The 15,680-nt window shown below is 39.3% G+C and overlaps 1 protein-coding gene across 1 annotated transcript in view; it reads left to right on the top strand.

The window, feature by feature from the left end:
* The window catches only part of ARNT2 (aryl hydrocarbon receptor nuclear translocator 2), a 139,628-nt gene that overhangs the window by 26,567 nt on the left and 97,381 nt on the right, over window positions 1-15,680 (top strand). The window contains 3 exon segments of the mRNA XM_032771883.2: window positions 1,959-2,070; window positions 7,377-7,424; window positions 14,829-15,042. Of these exon segments, the coding sequence (XP_032627774.1) occupies window positions 1,959-2,070; window positions 7,377-7,424; window positions 14,829-15,042 (374 nt within the window).

Genomic DNA, 15,680 nt, shown 5'->3' with positions numbered 1-15,680 from the left:
AAACTCCTGGTTATAGGATTTCACCTCCCCACCCCTAGAGGTGCTGTTTTGTTTTTTGTTCTGTTACGGAACATTGTGACTATGGCACTGAGTAAAGAAAAAAGAGAACCCTCAATCCCTGCTCCCCAAATCAATAAACTTCCACTGAAGACCTAGCAACATTTTCAACCAGGGATGGACCAGATGACAAAAGATGCCTTTGCCAGCCCTGATTTGTGTGGTTCTAAATGATATTTAAAAAAACCCACAACATTTTAAAATGCTGGAATTAATATTTAGGGTTAAAGTTTGCAGTAGAATGCATTTTGAGGGACGGGGGGTAATGAGTGCTGTATGTGTATGTGAAGGAGAACATTCTTTTTTCTTATCATCCAGTCTTTCTTTCCCTCTTGATGTGTGCTCACTGTCAGCAGATTCCTCTCCATCCTTCCACAAGCTCCAGCCTACCAGCTGTTTTGGGGGAGGAGAATAGTAATAAAATACATTGTTTGCACAATCCTTGTACAGTTTAACACAACATTTTTGGGTTTTTGTTTTGTGACCACTAGACATTGTGACCTTTGGTTGGTAGTATCTTATCTGCATGCTACAACAAATAGTCTGTGAAATCGCTATGCTTTAGAGGGAGAGAGAATTTGCATTTAAATAATTTATAATGATTCCACAGAGTCCAAAGATACACTTAATCTATGGGATAGAAAGAAGGGAAAGAACTACATGGTTCTGTTTTCCTATAGTGCAGTGTTTCCCAAACTTGGGATGCTGCTTGTGTAGGGAAAGCCCCTGGTGGGCCAGGCTGGTTTGTTTACCTGCTGTGTCCACAGGTTCAGCAGATCGCGACTCCCGCTGGCCGCTGTTTGCTGCTCCAGGCCAATGGGAGCTGCGGGAAGCGGTGTGGGCCGAGGGACGTACTGGTCGTTGCTTCCAGCAGCTCCCATTGGCCTGGAGCAGCGAACTGTGGCCAGTGGGAGCCATGATCGGCCGGACCTGTGGACGCGACAGGTAAACAAACTGGCCTGGCCCGCCAGGAGCTTTCCCTACACAAGGGGCATCCCAAGTTTGGGAAACATTGCTATAATGTGTTTCATTCTGAAGTGTAATAAAATGTTTCCCATCCAATTGCTGTCTTTGGATAATAAAAATGCCTTTAAATTCTGTGATCTCAACATACTTTACTAAGCTGAGTGTCGATATCCCCATTTTACAGATTGGAAAAGCATGGCCTGAAGATCGGATTAGCCCAGCGTTGCACACCAAGGCACTGACAGAGAAATGAATAAGAACCTAGAGTGTAAACTCTTCCAGGAAGTCTGTCTTCCTGTATTTTTGTATAGCACCTTGCATTTTGGGACATTAATTCTGATCAGGGTCTCTAAATGCTACAGGAGGTAAATAACATCTCCTGAGGCCCAGTCTCCTGCTCTAACCACTAGACCTCCTTGCTGCCCACAATTACCAGCATATAGTTTTTGTTATACTTTTAAATTTTGAATTTGAATATATTATTTTAAAATATTGCCTAATCTGGATAAATTATTTCATTTATTTATTTCATTTCAGTAGCTCTGCGTTGACAAAATATTCCCCATGAGGAAGTGTAGGTGTTGTGAAAGACTGCTGGGCTTCATTGGCAGCTCCTATACAGTAGGGAACAAAAGTACAGTGAGTTAATAGGTAAATGAAATACACAGCTTCCTGTGTATGCCATGATTGTGTCTCTCTCCAATTGCACTCAGGATGTCTATTGAGAGAACTGAAGCTATTGCAAGAGTGTAATGAATTTGCCATCATTTGTACAGTCCTTTAAACCACAAAGGATAGATTTGTCTTCATGTAGAAATAAAAGGAAAGATCACTCCATACTGATTGTTTGTTTGTTTTTAAAAGAGCCTTCTTATGTCATTATCACTGGCTGCTCTTTTCATAGGGAATACCATGATTTTCATTCTGTATTACAGAAATGGCTTCAGATATTCCAGGATCAGTGACATTGCCGGTTGCACCTATGGCAACAGGACAGATGAGAATGGCAGGATCCATGCCTGCTAGAGGAGGAAAGAGGCGTTCTGGGTAAATTATTTCATTTTATCAATGGTGAAACTGAAAACTATGTGCATTCATAAATAAAATGCATACATGTACTAATATGTATCACAGCACTGGCTAGTTGTGTTTGGGTTTTCTTTTCAGCATGTATATTGTAAGACTGAACTTGCTGGTGTGTGTGTGTGTGTGTATTTTGTTTAGTGAGGGGCAGGCCTCTAAAGGTTATGGCATTATAGATTGGCTAAGCATCCATCAGGGATGTGGTCCTGAAGCCATTAAGCACATTATACTTGCTCAGATGAGTAATCCCATTGGTATCAATGAGATATCTCATGCAAATAAGTGTAGCAAGATGTGATTCTAGTTGCATATGTAAATTTATCCAACCTACTCGGTCTGAAAATTGGGCAACTACATATTTTCTTCGTAAATTTCCAATTCAGTATTTCCATTTTCTGCTGTAGGTGCAGAAACCACACGTAGATGGGTCTGTCCTATGTTTGCCCCCTAAATATGGGCATGACAGGGCTCATCAAGAGTAAAGATCCTTCAACTGAGGGCATCCAGTGTGAGAACGCTGATCCAGTTCCTGAGAGTTCTTCTCTTGTGACAGTCAGCCAGTGTTCTGTCAATTTTAATGGTCTTCTAGGGGAATACAAGAGACAGTAGCTAGGACAGCTGGTCCCACTCCATACATGAATAAAAACAGGAGGATCTGGACCGTGTCTTAGACCTGGAATTAAATTGGCAGCCAGATGAGGCATGTGGAGCACTGGTGTGATATGTTCCTTTGATCTGCCTTACCTGTGAAGTGGGCTTCCACATGCTGAGCTAACTGTATGCAGTTGATCTTATTAAATCATGAACTATCCCTTTTGAAAAAGCTACATTTAATGTTAAAACTGTTGAACACAAAAGCTTTTTCAAGCTTATGCTAAAAAACAAACAACTTTAAAATCAAGATTGCATATTTTTCTAAAGGATCGGCTCTTAGAACTTGTTTTGGGGATGTTCCATATGGCCTGTGTATACAGGAGGTCAGAGTAGATAATCACAATGGTCACTTCTGACCTTAAATCTATGGGGGAAAAAAGAGAAAGCTTTAACATCTTTTTAATGGCTACTTTATGAAGAATCTAACTTTAACTGTCTTGGACTCTTACGTGACCAGACAAATGACTCACCGCCGAGCAGCAGCCAGGTCAGCTACTAATGCTAATTACTGAGTAGTGACTGCCAAGGATTGATGTTGCTAAATGTGAAGTCTGCTGGTTATACAAAATATTGACTTGAAAGGTAAATCAAAAGGTCGTGGTCCTGAGTTTTAAATATACCATTTTAAGTATCATCTTTTATATGCAGGAGAATGGGATGGGGGGAGAGAAGGTAAAAGTTATTATTTAAAAATGTATTTAATATAAAAATTCTCTGAATTAGATATTGTAGGTTTGCTGCTGTACAGAAGGCAATTTTATATCAGTGCATCTTAGTTCTAGATTAGAAGGCCCGCCCTAAGGTGGTAGAGAGAGAGCATTTTATTCAGACCTCCAGGGAAAGAATCCTGGTATGTCTGCCGGCTGTGTCTAATGCATTGTACTTTCTCTTTGAACAAAACTGTAACAAGCATTTAGTCCTTTCCTTACTCACCTGGTGATGTATCTTTGTACACCTAACTCCTTGGGCACTTTAGAAATGAATGCTTCAGATCAAATGCAAAGGAATTCAGCCAGCGACGTGACCTTCTTTCCAAACTTTGGTGTCTTTTTGAAAATTGTTTTTTGCTTATAATTGCTGATGCACTTTGGCAAAATAATTATTGTACAGACTTGAATATATGCCAGTTTAAGCTCATTGTCTGTCCAGAAGGTGTTTCTGCAAGGTAAGGATTCTATTCCATTGACAGCTAGAAAATATGTTTTTTTCCTCTCTGTGGATTATGCCAAACGTTTTGTGGGGAAGGAAAAAAGGTAGAAATGCATAAGATACTCCATTGATGAGGGCACTTAGAGTATGTAGACTTATTTAAATGTATTTCATTTGCTTATGCTGATTTTTAAAGCCCTTCTCAGTGTAGGCACTGGCTATATTTCAGGCCTCTTTCTGCTGGATTGTTTTATTTTTGGCTGGGTATCTATTTCTTTTAGGGCTCCACTGATTTTTGGCCTTAGGTCAGCAGGTGATTTTGCCTTTGCTATGATGGGCCCTAGGGGGTGAAATTTGTTTTCTGCCTGCACCCTCAAGGATAACTACCTCAAACCATCCCTCTCAATCTTTAAACATTACCTAAAATCCATTTTCTCCCGTCTTCCCCACTCAACTTGCCTTTGTGTTTCTTGCTTGAACGGGTTTTTAACTTAAAATGTTAGTATATTTTATAATTCTTGTATTATTTATGGCACCCAAGAAAGCTTTCGCATGGGGCACTTTATAAATATAATTATTACTATCTGGCCTTTTCACAACAGCTGAATACTATGTTAAAGAAGAAAACAAGATTTATTCTTGTCTCTTCAGTATGAGAGCCCAGGATAGCATATTTTGAGTCCCTTTTTAAAATGGGAGTTTTAAAAGAAGACAAAAGGTATTATGTCATTTGTCTTCTGAGAAGTTACTTCTGCTGTATTGCTGACATGCAATTTGCTCTTTCTGAATAGAAGAACTTATCTGTTGGGGTAAGGTGAGTTTGTTGGAATATTTTTTACATGCTGTACTATGTTATGCTAAAGGTTAAATAAAACTAATTCCTTATCCTTCTGGGTTCTGCCTCATTCTAAACAATACATATTAGTGGAAGGCAACCAGTTAGCATCTCTTACTTTTAAACCCAGTGTTTTTTCAAGATGATCTGAGTTTTTCCATGTCATATAATTAACATAGCTCTGATTTCCACTTCTACATTTTTAATTTTAAGAACAAAGACCAGAGCTGACATTAATTTTATGCAGCATTTTTACAAGTGTTCTATGAAGTTAGTTTACTTGCTTATTTTTAAAAAAAGCATTGTTTTACATTTGGAATAAAAATGCAATTACATTGTAGCCTAATAAAGCGATATGTGTACATTAAAGTCTAGTATGTTAAAGCCTGATATCACAGCTCTAGGCACTTAGATACTACAGTGATAAGCACAGTATAAATGCCTAGATTTATTTTCTGTTTGCATTCCAGTCACCCACACAATAGATGCTTTCTATACATATGACTGACTGGCAGTCTTAACTCAGTTCTATCTAGCTGGATAAATACTTGCATGACTAGTTTCACTTATTCCATTGGGATGAGTCCCATGAGTAAGGGCTACAAGACCAGACCCTAAATACACTGTTACCAAGCTTTGCATATTCCAATAATAATAAACTGGACCAAACATAATAAAGCTTGGATGTTATGCTCATGGGAAGATCCAGCTCTCAATACCCCCCACACCTCCAAACGCCCGAGTGTGTTTTGGCTGGGATCTGGAAAAACTCCACCAAGATAAGAGCCCCTTTAATACCTCTCCACAAGGGAAAGGATTGGAAGCGCTAGACAGTGAAGCATGCTGCAACTCTGACCCATGTCTCCCCAGCTGGTTTCCTCCAGGGCAAGGGATGTGTAGCACCTGCAGTAGACTTTTGACTCTCTCCATTGTGCTTCAGTTACCAGTGAGGTTAGGGAAGGATTTGCTTTATAGACAAGAGTCCTGCAGTTGAATCTTCATAGACTGACCCCTGTGCCCGTAAAGAGCTCTTTTGACTTCGGTAGCACCAACATAGGTGAAAGGGTCGAAATCAATTGCAGGGACAAGGATCACAGGAGAATTTCAACAAGGTAACATGTACGTTGTTAGAAATATCTCCCATACAGGTGGTCTGAGCACATTCCGAATATTTGGAGAGCAGCAGCATTGTTATGGAATACCAGATTGGTCATGAATTGGTTGTAAACAATATCTCTGTACAGCTAGCCTCGCTGGTCACTGGAGGTCACTGTTGCTCCACAAAAATAGAAGTGTTTCTGAAACAGAACTTAGTAATGATCAGAAGAGCGCAACATGATTTTCAGTGAAAACATCAATGATGAAATCAGACTTCAACCAACCTAATACAGAAACCACTTTTTTTTTTCTATGAGACCTTTTGGGAAAGTGGTTTCCTGACCACTTCCTTTAGAAATGAACAATCATTCTTGCCATCTGGAAGTATTAATGTGTCTTTTCTAATGAGATTTTCAGTTCTTGTGATTATTTTTTGTTTTTGTTCTATTTGTACATAGGTTACTGCCATCCAAAGAAATCTTTTAGAAGGCATCTGGTCATTTACATTGTGTAGTTCATCATTTATATTTTGTTTTTTAAGTTTCAAAGAAGTTATTCTATGCCCAGAAGTCACTGTTGTACTCTCTATTCTTTAATATAACTTTTAATTTAAAAATATATATATATTTTTTAATTCAGTGAAACATATTTTTTAATATGAAGACCTAGATAGTCTTTGCAGTTTCCTTTTGCCATAGCTATAACTTATTGCATTTATTATCATAACAAATTTGAGGGCACATGGAATCCAGAATTTCCTTAAGTCTTATTGCAGTCATAAATTTTAGAAAACTTTAGAAGTATTTGTGTTGCCTAACAAAAAGTTTTTTGTTTTTTTTTAATCCGATGTTCCCCATCGGTAAAGCTGGTATAGCAATGCCTGCCAACCTTTATAGAAATATAGCGATGTAAAAATACTTTCTGTTTTAAGTGATAGTGTTGTTGTTATTACATGACTTTGTAGTGGCTAAAAGTCACTAATTCATTTAATCTAGGTCTGTAGTGATTGAAAGTCATCAGCCTCTTAAGGGCTCTCTGATGACGTGTGAAATGAGTTGGTGATCTTGGTTTCTAACGGACAAGTCCAAAAACGACCACAGTTACAATCAGTTAGGACTAATTGGCAGCCAGATGTAGCAGAGGTCAAGAAACTATTAGTTGTAGACATTAATCTACTGCCCTCTCTCACTGTTACCTGTGAACTCTCCAGGCCTAGGTAAAAGCATGTGAGTGGGACAGTGTGGGGAAGCCTATATAACTGTTGGCCCCCTTCAGTATTATGTGGATAACAGAACTTCATTATGTATCGGCCTGACCCAAAGAAGCCCACTGAAATTCATGGAAAGACTCCTATTGATTTTCAGTGGGCTTTGGATCAGGCCTGAGGTCTGCTAATCCAGCGTACTTCAAAAGAACTACATTTCACTTAAAATTAAGAAGAAAATAACAGCAATGCAGATTTTCGTTGACAATGTTAATTTAACTCTTGGCTTATTAAATAATGATTACTTATTCAAAAATTTTGCTTTTTCAGAATGGACTTTGATGATGAAGATGGGGAAGGTCCCAGCAAATTTTCAAGGTGAGCTTTTATAAGCACCTGGCTAACTGATTGGCTTTTATGATGCAGGAAGACAACTAGCAAACTACTGATAGTGACAGAACTACAGTCACAGTGGCTGAAATGTGTTTGGTGTCTGCTAGTGCTAATGGATTGGCTTGAACTGCATGGCAGCATCTTCTGTGTCTGCAAATTAGGCATACCACATTCTGGAACATAATAGTAGGTTGATATCTACTGGGTCTCAGCCCACAGAGTGTCAAGCCCTGCAGGAACTATTTAATGAGCAAATTTTTTCAGATAAATCTGCATCCTTTAGTTGTCGCCTCACAACACTCAGAATGCATTCTGCTTCATCCCATGAAATGTTATATATATCACAGAAACAATTTCAGATGAGGAAATTTGTGACTTTTAGTTACAATATTCCAACTTTGAGAGATGAGTGCTCATTATTCTTGGTTGCTGAATTTGTCTTTCTGCCACTGAAAATATTTCCTGTTTATTGAATGAGTTTTATATTGCTTGTGATAGTTCTAATTTTTAAATTGATGATTAAAATATTCTGCCAGATTCTACTTTCAATAGTGTGTGTGTGTGTGTGTGTGTCTTGAGCAGTAATATAATATTCCAATAAAGTTAAAACAAAAGTTAAGTGACATTGCCATCCTTCACCTTTCATTTCACTTTTGGTTACGTTGTTTTCAACTTCCCATTAGAAAAATATGGGACACGCTGTGTTTATTCAGAATGTATTACTCACATTGCAGTTGGAACCATGATAACAGCCATGATTAATCACAGTTGTCATTAATAGGGTTCTAGAACAGTTTTTCTGCCTAATATTCATAATGATATTGTGTTAGAACCACATTCTAAAACCATTACTGTCTTACCTAGTAAGGTCAACGGTAGCTCTGTTTAGCTAGTGCTGTTCTCAGAGAGGATATCCAAATCCACCTTTTTGAGTGGTATTTTAAAAATGTGAGTGTTAAAGAACTTCACAGACTTTAAGTGCCTTCGGCAGCAGCTACAGAAGTAAAATATTATTATACCGAGCTGATTTGTGCATGCAGATATCTGTTCGCATGCGAAAATGTAGGGTTTTGTAGGAATAGTAGTGCATATGTACTTTGCATGACACCACTCGTTGCCAGAGCCTTTGAAAATTTGACCCTGTGGGTCCTGTTTTTATTGGAACCAAATTCTTATCTAACATTAAATTCAAGTGTTTATGTATCTGAAGACAGAATTTGGTGCTTAATGGTTTTTAGTGCTTCAGCACCTTAACTCTGTACTCTTTTTGGGAAAGTGCAACATTTTATTTTGTTTCCATCTAATAGCATTCGGTATTTAGAGATGCAGGCACTCTCCATTGAGCCTATCCTTTTCTTGTGTTTTCAGGGCATGACCACATCCCAGAAAGCAAAGTAAAATAGAGGAAGTAGCATTTTATCTTGTAGTCAGTACAAAATAAGGACCTGATCCTGAGATTATTGGCATGAATGGCAACTACAGGATGAAACCTTAAGGCAACACACACCACTTCAGTCCTGCTTGAGGATATCTTCTTTTAGCTATTGTTTTATTTCTTGTCCGTATTAAGAAATACTGATTCCAAATGATGAATATATATTTAGAAAATAGAGAAAGAAAAAGGGTGACATAAGTAATGTTTTATACCCCTGACTGCCTTTTGGAAAACACTACAAAAATGGATAAAGTCCTAGCTACTTATAAGACAGAGGTGAAACTTCCATTGACTTCAGTTGCATTGGGATTTCACTCAAAATATTTAGTCTAATTAATTTAATTTATAAATTATAATATATAGCATGATATAATTCATTATAAATTCCTGCTACCTGATTGACCATATTTCAGTCCTTTAATATAACAGACATTAAGAAGCTTTATTTCCTGTATTTGACACGTGAGCATAACTCTATACTTGTCTCAAGAGCTCTCACACCTAATAGGTGTCTATACATTTGTATTTTATTTCTCCATTCAACCCTCAGTTTATCTATCTAGATCTTTTTTAAAAAAAAATAGGCCCTGTATGTAAAACTGGTGCATTTACACCAGCTGAGGAGCTGGCCCTGTATATAAGGTATATAACTCATGAGTATAACCAGATTTTGGGAGGCAGGGGGAGTTTCTAGTGATCTTAGCAAGGGATCATAGCAATACACATGAACATTAAACACTACCTCTATGCAGAAGGACACTATACTCTTTTGCTATTGCTTCTGATGCAAAAGCAGAATTCTACTTTGTTGGAGGGCATGAAAAGGGCACCAAATGTGGAAGGCAGCTTTGCTACATCTGGAACAGAATAGAAAGCACATAGATATGCACTGACGTGTGTTAACGCCTTCATTGGCCTAGAAAATTAAAAGGACTGTGGGAGTTGGGAGGATATCTTATGCAACCCATTTTAAACGGTTTCTTTTCTTTCTTATAACTTTATTTTTGGCATGTACATATTTGGATCGATGTAGGAAGTTAACTGTGCGAGTGTACAGAATATTTTAATTGTAGCATACTAACAACTTTTTATTAGTGAAATATTCTCTTTAAATATAATAACCTTTGAATAGGATTCACTGAAGAGAAGATTTGTGCTTTTAAATTGCTCAGGCAATAAACAGAAAAGATGCCTGTTTAAGTATGATTGATTAATCAGTGGTAGTAACCCATTAATACTCCTGCTTGAATAGTAGGTTTTAGGCTTCTACCCTCTGTAGGCTGCAACCACTAGAATGCAACAATTATACGCTCTAGGGAGGTTAGTATTGGCTCAGGTGTAATACTGTTTAGCCTTCCGAAATCTATACACAAGGAAGAAGGTCTGAGATTCAGTCCCAAGAGGTCAGTGGTGGTATCTACGCCTTGTGAAATGATAGACACTTGCACCAAACTCAGTATGTTATTTTTAATACAGGGAGGCGGATGGTCATCTGGTGTAAATCCGTATAGCTCCATTGACTTGAGTGGAGCTATACTGACTTACGCCAGCTGATGATCTGGCCCAGGATCTCATAAAGAATACTTGGTGGTATGTACCCTGTCCATATTAAAGCTTTTTGCAAAGGTGTCCATAAAATAATGAACTGTCTTTGGATATCTCTGTCTTTCTACAATTTGTATGTGTTATCACTGCCCTCTACTGAGTGCTATGGGTAGTGGATGCAGCCTGCTGAAGATTTCTCTACTACAGCGTGCAACCAGGAATATTTCGCGGGTTACTCTTAGTAACAGACTAATGGCGCTTTGTACAGCTTTCTCAAGCAATAAAGAAAAAAGCTCTAATATTTTAAGTGAATTTTGACCATTGTCATATTAATACACAAAAAGAGATTTTAACAACTGGTTCCTGGTCATTCAAAAAGTTTCACCAGAGTCCCCTTTTCCTTTCCGTTCCATCATTCCCATATTATCATGCTTTTCTTGGTATAATTTATAGTAGTTTGCAATTGCAAGTGTTGTCTTTGCCTTCTACTTTGTGTTGACTTTCTAGTTTTGCATAAGCCTTTTACATTTACCTATCATATTTTGTTTACAGGTATGATGATGATCAAATCTCTGGTGATAAGGAAAAATTTGCAAGGTAGGCGTGTTCTGTAGAGATCCGCTGCTGAGAGAAAAGAAGGGGGATAGTCGTATCCAAAATTTCTTAGTTTGTGCACCTTAGCTTAGAGAGCTGGTTATTTTGTTTCTAGGTGGGAAGATGATCAAAGTACTGCTGATGCAGAGAGGATGGCCAGGTAGGAACAAGGAAAATCACATATGTTTTGCCCCTTTTATTTTACATGATAACATTCCGACTGATCACAAATCAGTAAGGTTCACTTATCTGGAGCCTGATCCAAAGTCCATTAAAGTCAATAGACTTCCCATCTACTGTTGACTTTGGGGACTTTGGATCAGCCCCTTAGGGCTTAAAAACATTTTTTAAAAACCAGTTAGGAATTATAAATCCAGGACTCCATCTTCTAAACCTGTTCATGAATGTAAATTTCCAGAATCTGTGTTCCTTCTTGCTATCTACTAAGCTCAACATTAGTGAGTTCCAGGTCAATGTCAGATTTATTTGTTTGGTCAGACCCTTTACTGACCTAGGGATTAATGTAATATTTTTAAAGTTTTAAAATAATAAATACCATGGACTGTTGGATTTTTGTCACTGTTTCCATGCAGTGGGTCCTGTTGTCCGTTGGTTACTCTGTATGTGATTGATTGTTTTTAACTATGCAGTGTGGTTGTAGCAGTGTCGATCCCAGGATATTAGAAAGACAAAGTGGGTGAGGTAATATCTTTTATTGGACCAGCTTCTGTTGGTCAGAGAGACAAGTTTTGAGCTCACACAGAACTCTCATATCTAATCTCTCTAGAGTATCCTGGGATTAACACACTACACCATCTCACGCACAGACAGTTGAGAATCTGAAACAGGTTCTTCATTAGGAAGAATGTGATAAACAAAGTATATAGTAAACTTAACAAAAGAGAGAGGTTGTATTTTATTGAACCATTAAAGGCTGACATTGCAATACACTTGTTTGAATTGTGTATTCATTGATGCTTTACTCCTAAGTTAAGCAGCGTGTTTGTCACAGAACTCAGATTCCGTGACTTTCCATGATCTCCGTAACTTCTGCAGTGACCAGTGGTTCAGACCAGCAGCCGCAGTTTGGGTGTTTGGGAGGGAGTTGGGGTAGGAGGTGCGAGGCGGCGCTTACCTGGGTGGTAGTGGTGGGGGGGTCCTCCAGCTCTCACCAGCATGTCCCTGCAGCGCCTAGGTGAAGTGACCAGAGAGCTCTGTGCGCTGCCAGCGCTCGCAGGTGCTTCCCCCAAAGCTCCCATTGGCTGCGGTTCCCGGCCACTGGGAGCTGTGGAGCCGGCGCTTGTGGCAGGAACAGTGCACAGAGCCCCCCAAGCCACCCCTCCCTATAGGAGCTGCAGGGACATGTGGAGCTGGGTAGAGAGCCCCGCCAACCCTCCCCCCCCCGACCCTCCAACAGCAGCGGAGGTCCCGGGTTGCTTGCTGCCGCCCGCCTATCCCCCAGCTCCAGCGGGGGTCCAGGGCCACCCCCGGCTCAAATTTTAGTTAGGGGTATATAGTAGAAGTCATGGAGAGGTCAGGGTTCGTGAATTTTTGTTTACTGCCCATGACCTGTCCCTGACTTTTACTAAAAATACCTGTGACTGAAATGTAGGCTTATTCTTAAGGTCCTTATTGATATCAGTGGGAATTGTGAATGTGGAAACAGAACTCTAAAATGTGTTGATTCTGTTACAGTGACTCCGACATGTAATACCTACATATGATACTCTGCACATATGATGCATCTTCCAAAGCAAGCCAAGCCAATGAACTCCAGTTCTTCTAGATGTTCTACGATCTTGCTTATTTACTAGAGTATTTCGAAGGGAAACATTGCAACTGGGATACTGACCCTAAAATTTAAAAAAAGCTTAGCTGTGAAAAGTGGCTGAAAAGTATTCTGTACTTTGCTTAGTCCACTTCCAAGAGTCACTCCCTAATCATTCAGCCCTGAGTTATGCTAAATCAGAATAAATTAATCTCTTCCAATACTGCATGTTGTACCTATCAACGTTACTGGATTCTCCATGTGGTAATCTGCAATTTCACATCTTGTTGGATCAATCAGTAATCCCACCAAAAAACTCCATACAACTCATTGAAATCAGTGAAGAAGCTGCTTTGACATCAGAAGTGGCATACACCTTTTCCTGGGCATGCCTGTAGGTAGTTACCGCTTTACAGGTACAGTATGCTGGTGCCATGTCAAAAAATAAAGAAATGCACCTCTATGATGCAGTGTAGTTTTCTAGGTTCAGTAGGTCAGTTCCTTAGCTGATGTAAATTGGTTCAACCCCATTTGACTTTCATTTACACTAGCTGAGGATCTGGCTCACACATCCTAATTTATATAAAATATTGACAGCTGATAATCGAAAAACCCTGAAATGCAACTGGCCGACTCAGTAATATATTTATTATTACGTGCTGAGAACTTTGGAAATAAAATTTAAACGAGTCAGTGATCGTCCTTGTGGTAGGGTCTTGGGAAGTGTGAAGTGGAGGGAAAAAAAATCCTTAATTTACTGGATACTCTTTTTCATAATTTGATAGGTGGACTGAGAGCAGTGTTTTGCCATGAAAATTAATGTCTATATGCTAAGACTGGGGTTTTCAAAGAATGGAAATTATACATCTAACCTCTCTGAAAATCACACCCTAAATCCTGAAGTCTTTACACAATTTTTAACTCTGTTATTTATCAGGTAAAATTCCCATGGACTTTAATGATAGTTACGACTGAGTAAAGACTTTAAGATGTGGCCTTTATAATTATAAATGTTGTCACTCGTGGAAGACAAAGTCAAACCAAAGCTTCTGATAATGTTTTCTTTTGAATATTTGTTTTGAGCACAGTATTGGTATTCAGGAACTCCTGAATACCAATACTTTCTTCTAATTCCAGCTCTAGCTTTCTTTGGCTTCCTCAGACTTCCTTTGTAGCTATAGTCAAGTTATTTAACCTCTGTGAAACAGGGTTATTGTGAAGATGCTCTAGGTATCTGTGTAAGTCTCATTGAAGATAAAAAGCACTATATTAGTGATGAATATTGTCACAGTTATTTCATTACTATAGTTAGTTGTTCTCTTATATAATTACCTGTTCAGTGTCTGGCAAATCAGGACCTACTTTATCTTTAATATTTGGTTTAGATATTGTATTTACTTGTTATACAAAATATGGTCCCAATCTTGCAATCTGATCCCTGAAGTCTGGGGTGGGGGAGCATAGAGGCTGAAGTCTGCTGCATAGGATTACAGAATTGGGTCTATATCACCGTTACAAAATTTTAGTCAGAGCTGTTGCTTACTGTGGACCTGAAGTCCATGGAGGGGCTCCCACTGATTTAATCAGAAGCTGGATCAGGTTCTATATTAATATAAGCAACACCTCACTAGGGCCCTTACGCTAGGAGGCACAGAACATCTCTTGAAAGGTGGGACTTCCCCTGAAGTTGACAGGCCTCAGCACCTCACATTCTTTTCTGTCTGCTGCTCTAAACCAAGTGAGGTATAATTACTAGGGGGTTAGAGCCAGTAGCTGGCAGTTCAGAAATCTGGATTCTTTTCTCCGCTCTGCCACTGACTTACTGTGTGACTGTGGGCAAGTCATATTTAACCGTCACATGCCTCAGTTTCCCCACCTGTAAAATGGGGGATAATAATGTTTACCTTTGTAAAGCGCTTTGATCTCCTTGGATGAAAGATGCTATACAGGTGCAAAGTATTATTATCATTTATAATACCAAATGGAAATTCCTATACTGATCTTGTCTTGCTTTGTCTGTTGGCTTGGTCTTTCTTTAAATGTTTAGGGAGAATCATAGTGAAATTGAAAGACGCAGGAGAAATAAGATGACACAGTATATCACCGAACTGTCGGACATGGTGCCCACCTGCAGTGCATTGGCCCGTAAACCCGACAAGCTGACAATTCTGCGTATGGCTGTTTCGCACATGAAGTCTATGAGGGGCACCGGAAATAAATCTACTGATGGGGCATATAAGCCTTCTTTCCTAACGGAACAGGTAGTTGCTTCATAAATGTTATTTCTTCTGGGCTAAATAATCCTGTTATTTTGAGAGGTGGGATAGAGAGGTCAGTTTGTGTTTTCCTTGCTTCATTTAGTGAGAGGCACACAATCCCAGGTGTGAACACAGATAGATTTAGAGAAAATTCAGATATGGATCTGCACTATATAGCTAGCCCCCATCTGTAAAAACTCAAAACTGTAGAGTTTGGATCTGAACTTACGAAACTTCTCTCTAGTTTCCTTTTGGCTACAAGGAAGATGATGTAACTGGTATTTCTTCTTCGAGTGCTTGCTCATATTCATTCCAAGTAGGTGTGCGCGCGCCACGTGCACGTTCGTCGGAAGAATTTTCCCCTAGCAACACCGGGCGGGTCGGCAGGCGCCCCCTGGCGTGGCGCCTTTGCGGCACCGTATATATGCCCCTGCCGACCCGGCCGCTCCTCAGTTCCTTCTTACCGCCCGTGTCGGTCGTTGGAACGTGGAGTGCGGCTTAGCTGACCTCCACATCCCTAGCGTTTCACCCGTTCTACATAGTTCTTAGTTAGTTAGTGTTGTTTGGTAGTTGTTAATAGTTAATAGTTATAAGTATAGTTGTTAAACGTAGTTGTATATAGTTAGTGGGCTGAGGTATAC

This window comes from Chelonoidis abingdonii, chromosome 9 (assembly GCF_003597395.2).
Source record: "Chelonoidis abingdonii isolate Lonesome George chromosome 9, CheloAbing_2.0, whole genome shotgun sequence".
NCBI lineage: Eukaryota > Metazoa > Chordata > Testudines > Testudinidae > Chelonoidis > Chelonoidis abingdonii.
This window is presented reverse-complemented; position numbering and strand designations above follow the sequence as displayed.